Here is a 12,987-nt window from a genome sequence, read left to right as displayed (position 1 = left end):
TCCGACCGCGAACACCCAGACCACCGAAGCCCAGAGCGCCGCCCTGAAGCTGGTCTCTGGAACATTCTCGAAAGAGGAATGAGATGCCTAACTCTCTGCAAGGATTTAAGAGCTGCCTCTGCGTCCCTGAGTTTTGTGTCCCCTGAAGGGCCAGGAGGGCGGGAGCTTTCTGAGACTCTGGGGGCCACGGAACCTTCCGGCTGTTCCCTGCCCCACCCCAGGAGCTGCTCCACCCCAAAGCCCCAGTGCTCGACGGCGCCACCCAAGGTTTCTGGGCCCCTAGACCATTCGAAGTGATGGGAAGAAAGAGCTGAAATGGCCCGACTGGATGTCCTGGGAATCACACATGTGCGTAAACGTGGTGGTGGTGGTGGAGGTGGGGGCGGAGAGGGGCCCAGCAGAGCCGGAATGAGCGTGAACCGCGCTGGCATGAAGTCTCACCGTCGTCCGTGGGGTCTCGGAAGGATCCTGACCGAATCATCCCCTTGGGTCTGTCGGCCAGGGACAGGGTGCTCCCCATTTGGGAGCCGCTGTACAGCTCGAAGGCGGCCTCGTGGGTGGGGATGCTGTTGGAGCGGGTGATTCTTGGCGCGGTGGCCGCAGTGGGGCTCACTGGAAGGACAGAGGGAGGGGACAGGAGAGGAAGGGAGGGCGGGAGAGAGGCAGGGGCATCAGCTCTGGTCCCTGGGGGGCACCAGGAGCCTGAGAGGTAAATGGGGGGTGGGGGGGCAGGAGTGTGCAGGCAGCTGTGGTCTGAGTGGTGGTCTGAGTGGGTCCCCGGGGAAGGCGAGCCCTACTGGGGAGGCCCTGCATCTGGAGCAGAGGATGAAGATCACGGCCTATTTGAAAGCCCTTCCCTTGGGCCTGCCTGCCCTGGAGATGTCGCTTTTGAAGGTGAGGCTGGGGGCCTAGCGGCTTTCCAGAACCTTCAGATCCTTGGATGTGCCAATGGAGGTGGGGTGTCCTGGTTCCCTAACAAGCTGGCGGCCTGGGAGGCCTGAGAGTTGGGACCAAGACTCAGATCAGAGCAGCGATGGAAAGAGCCGGCAAGAGAAGGGGGATCAGGCGGGGCCCCGCAGGGAGAGCGGGGCCCCCCCACACGCACGCCATCAGGGCTGATGCTCCAGCAGCAAGAGCTGGGTCCCGTGCCCTGTCCCCCCTAGCTGGAAGGTCAGAGCCAGTCAGAGTGTCGGGAGGCTCCACAACCCTGCTGACTTGCAGAAGCTGCCCCCGTGGCCCTGGCCACTCAGCATTCACACCCATGTGGGCCACGCCCACGTGGGGCCCCAGCTCCTGTCCCGGATGTGTCTCCACATGGACCCAGGCGGAGGAAGGCCCCCACCTCCCTCTGGGCCCTCTGCACGTGGACCCTCTGAGGTGATCGCGGGCCCAGCCCTCGTCCCAGTGTGGTCCTCCCCAGACACAGAGAACCAGCCGGCCCTGCCTCCATGGACCAGACTACTTCCCCTGAGAATCGCTCCCTTCTCTGGGAAAAATGACGCTGACTCCCAGTTTTCTCAAACTCCCCACAGTCGCCCCATAGGCTGCTGCAGGCCCTCGTGCTTTCCTGTTTTCCTTCACTCAGCGAAAGAGGGGTGGGTTTAGAGACACAGCGAGGCAGCAGAGGCCCGGCCCGGCACAGTCCCACCAGGCCATGCGGCCTTGGGAGCCAGCGCTGCAGAACCAGGGCTACGAGCCTTGTGCCTCTGCCCCTCCCATCTCTGAATCAGAATGGCCGCCTTCCCCTGCTCCGGGGCCAGGAAGGGTGCGGCCAGGACAGCCTCACCCAGCTCTGCCTCCAGGGCTGGGATGGTCCCAGTGGCCAGAGCAGCTGGCGAATCGTGAATTTCCTGGACCCAGAGGCATGGCCCATCCTTGCCATCAGCCGCCCTCCCTTTCCCCTCAGCGGCCCACATGGAGGGTCCAGGGTCCTGGGTCAGCGCTGGGAGGGGCGACTCCTCTCTGGCTGCTCTGGCCTGTGCGCTGGGCCTCAGGTTACGGCTTTTCCACATGACCACGACGCAGACTCCCTGAGCTACGAGGACCCACAGCGTGTGCCCAGGGCCACCTCTCCGCCATCTGTCTCATGCTGGATGGGTAAATGGAGGCACCGTGCACCAGCCCACACGGTGCAAATCAAGTTCGAGATGAAACCCGAGGGCCGGCTGCCTCCGCCGCGGTCTGGTGACCAGAAACACTGACCTATGTTGGTGAGCTGGCCCTTGGCGCTCAGGGACGTGGAGAGTGCAGAGGGGGATGGCAGCTCGGACCGGTCGTCGGACTCGGGCAGCCCCCCGATGGTGTGGGAGTGGCGCCTCTCCTTGGCCTCCTCCTGGGACTGGAGCTGGTACCTGCAGAGGCAGCCGAGAGCTCAGTCTAGGTGTCTACACGCGAGGCCAGAGGTTCTGACGGCAGGACAAGGTAGGCGGGGCAGACAGGCGGTGACCAGCCCCCCTCAGGCCGTCAGGAGGTGTGGAAGGACTAGGTGTCCCTGCAGGGCTTCCCGAGGCGGGGTGAGAAGATGGAGGAGGCTCCGACAGAGCCCGAGGCTCCGTACGCGGCCGTCTGGGCAGCAGGTGTCACTGGCCTGAGCACTCGGTGCTGCGGCTGTGGTGGGGAACTAGGGGTGACCTACTCCTGCCCACCTGAGCGACCCCAGAGCTGGGCCTGGGTAAGGGTGCGAGTCCCAAGTGCACACCCGCGCCTCCTTTGTCACCGAAAAAGAACGCCGGCTCTAAGCTGACTCACACAGAGGTGAGCCTGGGGAGGGTGCCGGGGGTGGGGCGGGTGTGCAGAACCACAGACAAATGACTCGGCTGGGAGGGTCACTAAATTCATGGTGGGGGCCTGGGTCAGGCCAAGTTACGTTTTTTGTTCAGGGCAGGAGCCTCAGGTCTGGGAAGAAGGAATACATGTAAGGGTTACCTGAGTCCTTTCTTGGGAAGAGTGTTCCGATCTCGCTGATTACTGTGGAGGGAAAGAGAGAGAGAAGCACGTGGGTCCATCCGAGAAACTAGTTTGGGGCCAGAGGTTTGACGGATGCAACATCGGACACCGGACTGGAAGCGCCTTCCTCCCACACACGGAGGAAGAGGGGGGCAGGCCACCTCCAGGCCAGTGACCAGGGGACAGAGCCGAGACGTTCAGTGTTTTTCTCTGATCAGGAATCAGGGGGCGGCGAGCTTTCTAAAAGATCATATTATGACAGATGAAAACCAGGATGTAATGGAGCAGAAATGATTTGGGTCCAGACAGCAAAGCTTCGGATGACCTTAAGCCAGTCACGGGATCTTAGAGAAGTCACTTAATGTCTCCATGTGCTGGTCTCCCCTTGTCTGGGACAAGAACGGTAATTTAGAAACAGAATCCTACCTACTTCGCAGAGTTGTTGTGAAGCAAACGAACTCACTTACTGTTACAGAGATACTGAAAGTCACAGCGTGACGAACGACACAGGAAAGAGCTGCAGTAACAAGTGCCCCGACGTGGGGCCCACCCACCTACCTGTCCAGCTGTCCGGTCCTGGGGCTTCCGCTCCAGCTCAGCTCTTCCGCGTCCTCCTCGGCGGGGGCGGCGGGGGGGGTGGGGCTGGGGGCGCTGCTGGGCGTGGCGCCAGGCAGGCTCATTGGCAGCTGCAGGGACTCCATGCTCCTGTGCAGGCCTGAGAGCTTGGGGTACATGCGCGTCTCCCTGGGGACGCTGAAACCACTCATGAGCTCCAAGCCCTGGGAGAAGCTGGCCGAGTTGATGTTGAGAATCGGGGCCGGACTGGGGCTAAAGCACGAAGTGGGGGCGCCCCCAGCAGCTGGGCCCGGAGCCTGCAGATCCGGCACCTTTGAAGCGTGGGTGTCACTGGATGACGGAAGGTCCAGACTGTTAGAATTGACCTTGTCCAGGCTGGCCAGTGACGGCGGCTTGACAAAGCTCTTGGCTGTGGCCCTGAGGAGCAAAGATGAAATAGCGTGTTCAGGAAAACGGAGTCAGAGAAGCAACAGGCACGCGGCATCTCGGAGACAGCCCGGTGCCGCCTCCCCGCTCTCTGGCTCTTGGCAAAGCTCGGAGGCTTTGCTTAACACCACCAGGGGCCCAGTGGAGGAGACCAGATGCCCCCGGCGGGCACCTTCAGGTCTTCAGGGGCGGGCAGCTCACGCACAAGGGAGACACTGCTGAATGTGTGGGCGTGTGTCAGTGAGCAGCACACCACCCGCACATGTGCTGGGAGGCAGGCTCAGGGCTGATGAGGAGGGCACCGCCCACGGCTCGGAACAGGGAGAAGGAACTTGGCTTTCGGGGGAGCAGGGGGCAGTGGGAGGATGCCGCCCAGCCCGGGTACCTGAGAGGCGTTGGCGGCAGCTCTGCCAACTTGGGGGCCGGGGAGTGGCCGGCTGGGTTCTTGGGCGTGCTCTCCGGGGAGCCCACGCTCTTCACGGAGACACTGTCCACGTCCAGGGCCACGGCCTTGGCTTTGGCCTTCTCCTTCTCTCGGTCTGTCTGGTTGACGGGGGCCGGGGTGGTCCGGCCGCTGGCCACCTTTGAGGGCTCCTTCAGCCTGGAGGGGGTCAGGCCAGCCTGCTTGGCGCTGAGGAGACTGGGGTCGATGCTGCTGCTCACGGGCCGGGGTCCGCCCCGCCCGCCCGTCACGCTCATGGAGCTGGACTTGGCCGGCCGGGGCAGGCTGCGGTACTGGATGTTGGACCGGGCTCCGGGGGCCAGGAAGCCGGGCTCTGCACCGTTGGACACGTCCAGGCTGGTCTTGCGTCCGTTTGCCGGCTTGACGGGGATGCCTGAGGACTTCTGGATCTTGCCGAGCGTGGCGGAGCCGCCAGTCTGCACAACGGTGGCCGTGCCTGTGGCAGGAGGGGGCTTCTTGTAGCCGAAGGATCCCGCAGTGGAGGGGCGAGCGATGCCCGAGGGGGGCTTCTTGGCATCGCCCAGGCGGTCGCGGCCGGCGTCGGAGGAGGAGCGCTGCAGGCCCGCGCTCTTTACCGCGAGCTTGCCCTTGTCCGCGGCCTTGCCCTCAGGTCTGCCTGTGGGGGGACACGCACGAGTCAGAGGAGCCCCCGCCTCTCCCTCTGTGGAGAAGGGAGCTTGATCAGTGTGCTGGGGGAGTCTCACGGGCCTGGCGGTGGGTGAGCAGGGGCCACACAGGCTGAGGTTCCCCCCTCACCAGACGGGGGCTTCGGCACAGCTGGCCTAGTACTGCTGGGTTGGTTTGTTCTCATTTTCTGCTCCCATGGTAGGACATTCCATTTTGGTTGACATGGCAAAGGTGATCACAAAGGCTACCAAGAAGGAAGTAGGTCGGGGAGGGTGGAGCTCAGCGGTGGAGCACGTGCTGAGCAGGCACAAGGTCCTGGGTTCCATCCCCAGTGCCTCCATCGAAAAGGAAGAAGAAAGCAGTCTAAGCACAGGGCAAGGAAGGGAGGGGGCGCGAATGGCCCAGGCTCTGGACCAGGCTCTGACAGTGCCTGCGGCCACTGGAGACCCGGCTGAGGCCAGCAGCGGCCCAGGGGCCAGCCGGGAGGCCCAGGCTCTGACTGTGTTCCCAGGACCTCCCTGAGCTGGCAGACAAGGACCCTGGGAAGGTAAGATGCACATGTCAGCCACGTGTGCGGGGAGAGGAAAGGGCCCCGGAGTGTCTGAGATGGGTCAGACCAGGCTCTGATCGCAACACCCTCCTCATCCGCCTCCTGCCCGCCTTTTAGCCCCTAGGAGTGTGTCTGCACACGGCACTGGGGACAGGAAAACTCTCTTCCCTGACTTGGGCCAGACAGTGCGTGGCCTCCCCAGGGAACTCCCTGCTCGCCCCCCCGGGGCCACATCCCTGCGGAAGAGGGGCCACCGCACGCTGGGCTCACCTGCCACCTTGAGGGCGCTCTGGGCCGTGTGAGTGATGGGGGAGGTGACGGCCACTGGTGGTGCCTTGCCCTTCTTCAGGGAGCCAGGGTGTCCCAGGGCGCCGGGCTTCCTCAGCTCCCCAACCTTGGACGCGTCGTCGCAGCTCTCCGGACGCTCCCGCCGCCACTTGGAGGCGCCGGGCTCCATCTTCAGGCTGCCGCTGTCGTAGTCCAGCCTCCGGGGGGCCTTCTCCTCCGACTCACTGAACCAGCTCAGCCCACTCTCCGCCAGTGAGCGCTTCTCCGAGTCTGTGCGCAGCTGCGGACGAGAAGAGAAAGCAGCATGGACACTCGTCCAGGGATGGAGTGGGGGGCCGGGGCTACTCTGGCTCCGGGTGGCCCTACTCTTCCAGGCAGTTCAGTCAGCCCAGGGTTTGCACTGGCACCTGGAGGCGCACGTACCCTGTGCACCCTCTCTCTCTCTCGTGTGCACCGGTCGGAACTGGCGCGGGCACTACACACAGACGCTCACCACACCGCCGCTCACGTCTCAGGGATGGCTGGGTGGCTGCAGCTTCCTCCCGCCAGCCCCAAAAGGTCTTGGCCAAAGGCGTTAGGGAACCAGCCCCAGGGAGTCGGGGGGAAGTGTGCCAGCCCGCGCACAGGCCCCAGCCGGTCTGCCCCGGGCCTCCTCCCCAGCTGGTGGCCGGGCTGTCTGCAGGCCACGTACCACCACAGCGGAGTTCCTGCGGGACGCGGTGGGCGTGCTCGGGAGGGAGTTGAGCGAGGAGCTGGCGTTGAACTCCTCCGAGCTGAGGTTGTCTGAGGCATCGCTGAGCCCACTGCTGATGGAGCTGCTCTCGTCCCAGCTGCCGGCAGGAGGGGAAGGTGAGCGGTTAGAACAGAAGCCAAGCAGGAAATAAACTTCCCGTAATGATGGAAGAATGGCTGGATTCCCATGAAAAAGCAGCCAAAAGGAGAAAGCGTGGGGGTCAGTCCTGGTGCGATGTGAACGGCCTGGTAATTTGGTGAAGTTCTTTCGTAAGAGGGAAGGATTAGCTTTATCTGGCCAAGGATGGTGTTCTGTCTCCTGCAGGGAGGTATGTTACACAGACAAGGTAATTCTGGGATCAACCTAACTGTACAAACGACTTCCCTCTCCCTGCAATGGCCTCCATTCTCGTAAGCACCACACCTGTGCTCGTGTTCAGGTGTGTCCTCTAGATACTTCTCCCTTTTCTAAATTTTCCATGCCTGGTGACTCGGGCCAGAGAAGGCCGATCTTTCCAGAGCCCCCACGCCTGTCACTTCTCGCTGCGCTTGCCCGCGGTTCTCCCCGGCCCGGACCAGGTCCAGCTGCTAAACAGCGCGTCCTGAAGGTGCCGTGGCCAGGCAGAGGTGCCAGGTTTGCACGGCATGGTTTCGCTTTCCTGCCAGTTGCTCGGAATATCAGATCCGTGGTGTGGGGAGAGACTGCGTCAAACATCTGTGTCTGCACGACTTCATGGCAAGAACCCCAGTCCACGTCGCCAGGGGCTGTTCAAATACCACCCCCGTCACCCCCCAAAACCCTCTCGTCGGTTTCTGTGTTTGACAAGTTTCGCCGTCAGAAAGCTTATTCTCAGCATCTGAACAACGCCTCCTCTCCAGGTACACCCGTCTCCCTTTGTGCTGGCCTCGCTGGCTATCACAGTTTCTTTTCCCCCACTTTTTAAAAAAAAAATTGGAGTATAATTGATTTACAACACTGTGTTAGTTTCTGACGTGCAGCACAGTGATTCAGTGCTGCTCGTCTATTCCTTTCCACATGCTTTTTCGTTATGGGTTGTTACAAAAGTTGAATATAGCTCCCTGTGCTGTACAGTGGGACCCGGGTGTTTATTTTATATACAGTACTTGGTTTCTACTAATCCCGAACTCCTAATTTATCCTTCCCCCACCCCAGTGAGTCAGACAAATATCATATGATATCACTTATATATGGAATCTAAAAAAATGGCACAAACGAGCTTGTTTACAAAGCAGAAACAGACTCAGACAAGAGAACAAGCTTGCGGTGAACAGGTTTCCCTCTGGTCACACGTTATTTCTAAGCTCAGACTCTGTGCCCTCTGACCCTCCTTCAAAGCTCCTGTTCCTCAAGTCTGGCCCCATTTCTACTTCTTCCTTCTGGAACCTAAAAAGGTCCTCAGCCTCCACTCAAGCTCTAGGGCGGGGTCTCCAAGGCCCCACATCTGCGATCGCAGTGGGTTTGCCAGCTTTGCGTGTGTTCGAGGACTCGGATGCTTTCTGTGAATCAGCTGGTGTCTGGAAACTTTCCCTTTTGATTTATTCTGAGTTCCATAGGATGGAGCAAAAAGCAGACGCGCAAGTCATCTCCGTGCTTGGCCCGGGCTTCAGCCGGCCTCCCTCTGATTTACTTGCTGGGAATAGGAAAGTGGGTGGTTTGGCCGTTTGGCTTGTTGCTCTGCGGGGATTAATCCAAATACACTGAGAAACAGCAAAGAAAGCGCAGGGATCAGAACACGCGGCAGGGAGATCTCGATTTTACTGCTGTGAACACGGCCGTTACCGACTGACAGTCCGCCTCTCCCCCAGCCAGTGACGTGTAGTAAATCTCATGTTTGTCGAGGGCTAAAACGTCGCCTCTCCCCGCACCCCCCCGACATTGTAGAGAAAGACTGCTGACGGGGAAGGATCGATCGGGCTTTACGGTGCTATCAGCTCTCCTGGGTCAAGATAAGAGGAGCAGTTGGCTTTTAGGGCAACGGCAGAAGATGCCTGTCCGTCCGCGGAACCGTCCACCTGAGATTAATTCTTGGTAATCAAGCCCTCGGAGCAGAGGACGTTCTGTCTGCAGGGCCCTTGCAAAAAGAGGACGGTCGTCCACTGACCCCAAGGAAACCCTCCCTCTGTCCTACGCTTTACGGAAACCCCTGCAGTGGGGAGGGGAGTTTCTCTTCTCAGAAAGAGCCGGTTCCTCCCAAGTCACAGGCTCTTCCTGGAGCAACAGGGTAGAGGACTACAGCCACTGGGCAAGGCTGGCTGGAAGACTGAAGCTTCCCCAGTGAAGTTCTTTTGCAGGTTCTGAATAAAAGGAAAATTCTGTTGTCATGACTTCAGGGTGAAGCATCTCCATTGGAGAGAACATATTTTCTTTCTTTAAAAAAAAAAATTATAAGTAACACATGCTGTAGTCAAGACTCAGACTACAGGAAAACGCCGCCTTTCTGCCCTCCCGCTGCGGCGTCCAGGCACCCGGGTCAGGAGTTTGCTGTGCCTCCTTCAGAGCAGCCAGCCTGGCTCCTGGCTGTCCACCGTCCGGTCTGCGGGCCGCCCCGGGCTCTTCGCCTGCCTGCGGGGCTGGAACCTCGGTCCTCCTCTTTGCTCGTGTCCTCTCTCGTTTTCGAGAAGCGCCTCTTCTAGGAGGTTCCTGGAAAAAGGTGCTTGGGGAGCAAACTCCACAAGCTCTGACTTACTAGGTAAGACGTCTTCATCTTCTTCTACACACGTGGGCTTGGCCAGGCGGGGAACCGTTAGCTGAAGCCAGCGGCCCTTCAGGAGGTAACGGCTCCAGCGTGCACTGCTGCTGGTCTGACTCCCGGTCCTCAGGAAGGGACCTGTTTCTCCCTTTCTCCCTGGGACCTTCAGCATCCTCCCTGGTGTTGGAGACCTCGCTGAGGATGGGCTTGGTGTGGGCCGTTTTCACCCACTGAGTTGGACTCCTTCCTGGACGCTTTCAGCCAGACGCTCAGGGCCCTCAGCTCTGGGAAGTTTCTCTAGTCATTTCTTCGATGATTTCCTCCGCCCCATTTTACAGTTCTCTCTCTCGGGAGATTCTGCAGCCAACACACTGATTTCCTCTTATCTTCCAGCCACATACACACACACACACACACACATATGTTTATATATTTTAATTTAAGTGCTTTTTGGGTAGCAGCCTCACTTTCGCCCTCCACTGCCTCCATACGGCGTTCGTTCTGCTACCATTTTTAATTTCCAAGGGCACTTTGAGGCCCCTGTGTCGTTCTGTCTTCCAAGGACGCAGTCTCTCTCCCTAACTCTTCAGGGACACGGGCCCACGATCTCTGCCTGACGTCCGGCTCCAGGGCGCTTGTTTCCGTTCTTGTCGGTGAGACTTCCAGCTTGCAGACTCCTGAGACCTGACGACCCCTGGCTGTTGGCTCACACGTAAGACTGGGACCGGCCTCCCGCCGTACCTTGTGCGGAAGCTCTGTGTACGTAGGTGGGACGCGCCAACAATGGCTACAGTACAGAGGATGTGACTGGACCGACTGACTGAAGTTTCTCCTCTGGGGCTGCTCAGAATTCCTAGTGATGAATCTTCCAAACTCCCTCCTGGAGGAAATAAGACCAATGTTCTAAGAGTGGAGCCAGGGAAGGGCCAGGGGTCTCAACAGTCAGCGTGTGAAGCCTCCCTTAACACTAGTTCAGGATCTGCGCCCCACCGGGCCCCAGCCCACGCGTTCAGGCCCCCGTTCTGCCCTGCCCGGAGCGTCGTCTCCTGCTGACGAGAGGGAGGGGCCGCTGCCCTCCAGGAGCCGTGGGGGAGGGCAGCTGCGTGTCTGCGTGTTTCTCATGTAACTTTCCACCCAGTCCTCCGGTCTCTAGTCTCCCCTCCTCCCCCATGAAAGACATCTGATGTCACCGACCACCAGGCGTCCTGAGGGCTGGGATACAAACGGGGCTGCTGCCGCCTTGCCCGCAAACAGGCTGAGGACTCAGCTCCAGGCCAACAGATCCGGCCACACCTGCCCTTCTGATTTCCAGCTTCCCCGAGATGTGTGGAGGCTGCCTCTCCCCTCTCCTAGTCTCTGTCCTTGTGGTTTTATGATTTGCAGAAAGCCCAAACCCTTTACTGCCATTTTACCCTTGGGGCAGTTGTGAACTGTACTTGACTAATTTTTTTGCAGCGGCAAAACGCCCCTGCACGGCACTTCGCAGAGCTGCTCCTTCGGCCTGGACGTTCTGGCGGGCAGACCGAGTCGCGTGAGGAAAGGAGACGCTGACCTTGTAGTTTCATCAAATCGGGACGCGGCAGAGGGAACCGTGCGGATGACGATGTTTTGCAGAATCAAGAGCTGGGAGAAGAGCGCTGCTTGGGCCCGCCCTCCCGACACGGGACCGCTGCGGGTGTGCGAACGGGGCTCCAGGGGAGCCTGTGGGATCTGTCCGCCAGGGAGTCAGAGGGCCGCGGGAGCTCACGGGACCTCACGGGGCGGGGGCGGGAAAGGCAGCTTTGACCCGGCGCGGCAGGAAGGGGGACGGCAGGCCGGGGCTCGGGGCGCCGGGGCCCCCTTCTGTCGGGGACTGAGAGTCTCTGCTCGCTCTGGGCTGGGCTGCGCCGTCTCCCTTCTGCCGCTCCGTGCAGGCGTCTCTCGCCCGGGCCTCAGGCAGGAGAGGGCGGGCACTGACAAGCTGGGGCTAGACGCACCAGGACGGGAGGAAAACAGGCCGCAGGGAGCTGCCTGCGCCCAGTTCTGTGTCCAAACGACATCGCTGGCGGCGACCCGAATGTGAGAGAAGTGCTCCCTCGCGCAGGCCTATGTTGCTTTACACCGTCCGCTTTGCACGGCGTGGGACAGTTGTTGCAAGGGCGGTGACACTCCCTCGCCCTCGCCCACCCTCGGAACAGAATGGGGAAGAGGTCTGAACAAGCAGCCTCACGAGGCGCCACGCACGGGACAACGAAAAGGGCTCCTGTCCCGGCGACCCGAAGGCCCTGAGCAGGCTGTGCGCGCACAGCAGACTTCCCGGCAGGGTCTCGTCTCCCCTCTTACAGCCGCCTCGTACCCCTCAGCCCTCCCTCCAAATCCTAAACTTCTCGGTTCCTGTTTCCACGAGAAGTATACTGGGCTTTCCTGACCCCTCAGCGCCGCACACACACCTCCTCTCCTTTCTCCCCACGTCCCGCGCCAGGCTCCCTGACGGGACCGCCTCCTGCCTCTCTGTCTTCTTTCTGCCCTGACTCTGGTCAGATCTACCGTGAGACCTTCTCATTCGCCCACTGCCTGAGCCTCGCTCCTGCCAAGACGCACTGAATACAAGAAGCCTAGTCCCCCTAAGGTGTAGCTCTTCCCGAACCTCCACTAGCTCCTCACCGCTGACACAGCCATGTCAGAGGCCGCCGTCCCGCTGTTCAAGACCGTCTGTGAGCCGTCACAAGCACAGCGAGGTCACGGAGAGCACAGATGTAGTGGCCAGACCATGTGGATTCAAGTTCCATCCACTCTGCCCAGGCTTGAATTCCATGTCCATGTGGCAGACGTCCACTGAGCTAGCGGACACACGGGGCCGTGTCAGCTGGAGGGACGCCTGACAGTGAGTGACTGTCCAGAACGAGCTCACAAACCAAGAGGGGAAAGACACAGAAATGAAACGCCATATCTGAAGGACAGGCCACGTACGGGGGAGACCTCAGATAAAGGAGTGGCCCGATTCTCTGACAAGATCCAGGCGTGACTCCCACAGTGGGGTGTGGACAAGTCTCCACTCACGCCTTCTCTGGCTCCCCCTCTGCTGCGAACCCCTAGGCCCCTCGGGCTCTCCCTGAGGTGTGGGCGTGAGGGACTGCTTCTTGTCCCATCACTGCGCAAGGACCCGGTCCTGCAGAGGATTCTAGAGTCTGAGAGTGACCGAGCAGGACCCTTGTGTCATCAGTGACGGTGTTCGTAACTGCTAATCGTATAATAATTTCAACGGTTTTTCTCATGCTCTTGCAGACCAGGGCTGGGCTGGAGAGGAGGGGGCTTGGGTGGTCCGCCCCACCGCCCCGTGGTGCCGCGTGCAGGGATCGTGCTCAGCGCTCTTGACTCCGACACCTCAGAAATGGTAGCGGGGTTTGTTTCCGGTATCTTGTTGTTCATAACTCACCCCAACTGTGCACGCACACAGTTATTTTCAGCCCCTCGTGGTTTCTTTGTATTCTGTTGTTCGCGGTGCAGGTCTCAACCTGCGCAAACACTGTAGCCTGCCTAAAAGGCTCAAAGCATTTATCAACCTGACTCCACGTGGCACAAGTTTTCTCTAGAGCTCTTTTCCACGGGCCCCCTCCCTAAGCACTCTTTGTTCCAGGCGCAAGAATATTAGGAGTCCCAAAGCCGGAGGAAACATCACACCCAGCAGC

The 12,987-nt window shown here is 60.2% G+C and overlaps 1 protein-coding gene across 7 annotated transcripts in view; it reads right to left on the bottom strand.

Moving 5' to 3' along the window:
* Nucleotides 1-12,987, bottom strand: part of NAV1 (neuron navigator 1) — a 205,829-nt gene that overhangs the window by 26,687 nt on the left and 166,155 nt on the right. For all 7 annotated transcript variants that reach the window (XM_064477319.1, XM_064477314.1, XM_064477318.1 and 4 more), the window contains 7 exons: nucleotides 6,568-6,706; nucleotides 5,859-6,156; nucleotides 4,334-5,027; nucleotides 3,505-3,939; nucleotides 2,926-2,967; nucleotides 2,203-2,351; nucleotides 442-612 (listed from right to left, as the gene is read on the bottom strand). In XM_064477319.1, the coding sequence (XP_064333389.1) occupies nucleotides 442-612; nucleotides 2,203-2,351; nucleotides 2,926-2,967; nucleotides 3,505-3,939; nucleotides 4,334-5,027; nucleotides 5,859-6,156; nucleotides 6,568-6,706 (1,928 nt within the window). The remainder of the gene's footprint in view (nucleotides 1-441; nucleotides 613-2,202; nucleotides 2,352-2,925; nucleotides 2,968-3,504; nucleotides 3,940-4,333; nucleotides 5,028-5,858; nucleotides 6,157-6,567; nucleotides 6,707-12,987) is intronic.

This window comes from Camelus dromedarius, chromosome 21 (assembly GCF_036321535.1).
Source record: "Camelus dromedarius isolate mCamDro1 chromosome 21, mCamDro1.pat, whole genome shotgun sequence".
Taxonomy (NCBI): domain Eukaryota; kingdom Metazoa; phylum Chordata; class Mammalia; order Artiodactyla; family Camelidae; genus Camelus; species Camelus dromedarius.
Note: the sequence above shows the minus strand (reverse complement) of the source record. Positions and strands in the feature narration are given on the sequence as shown.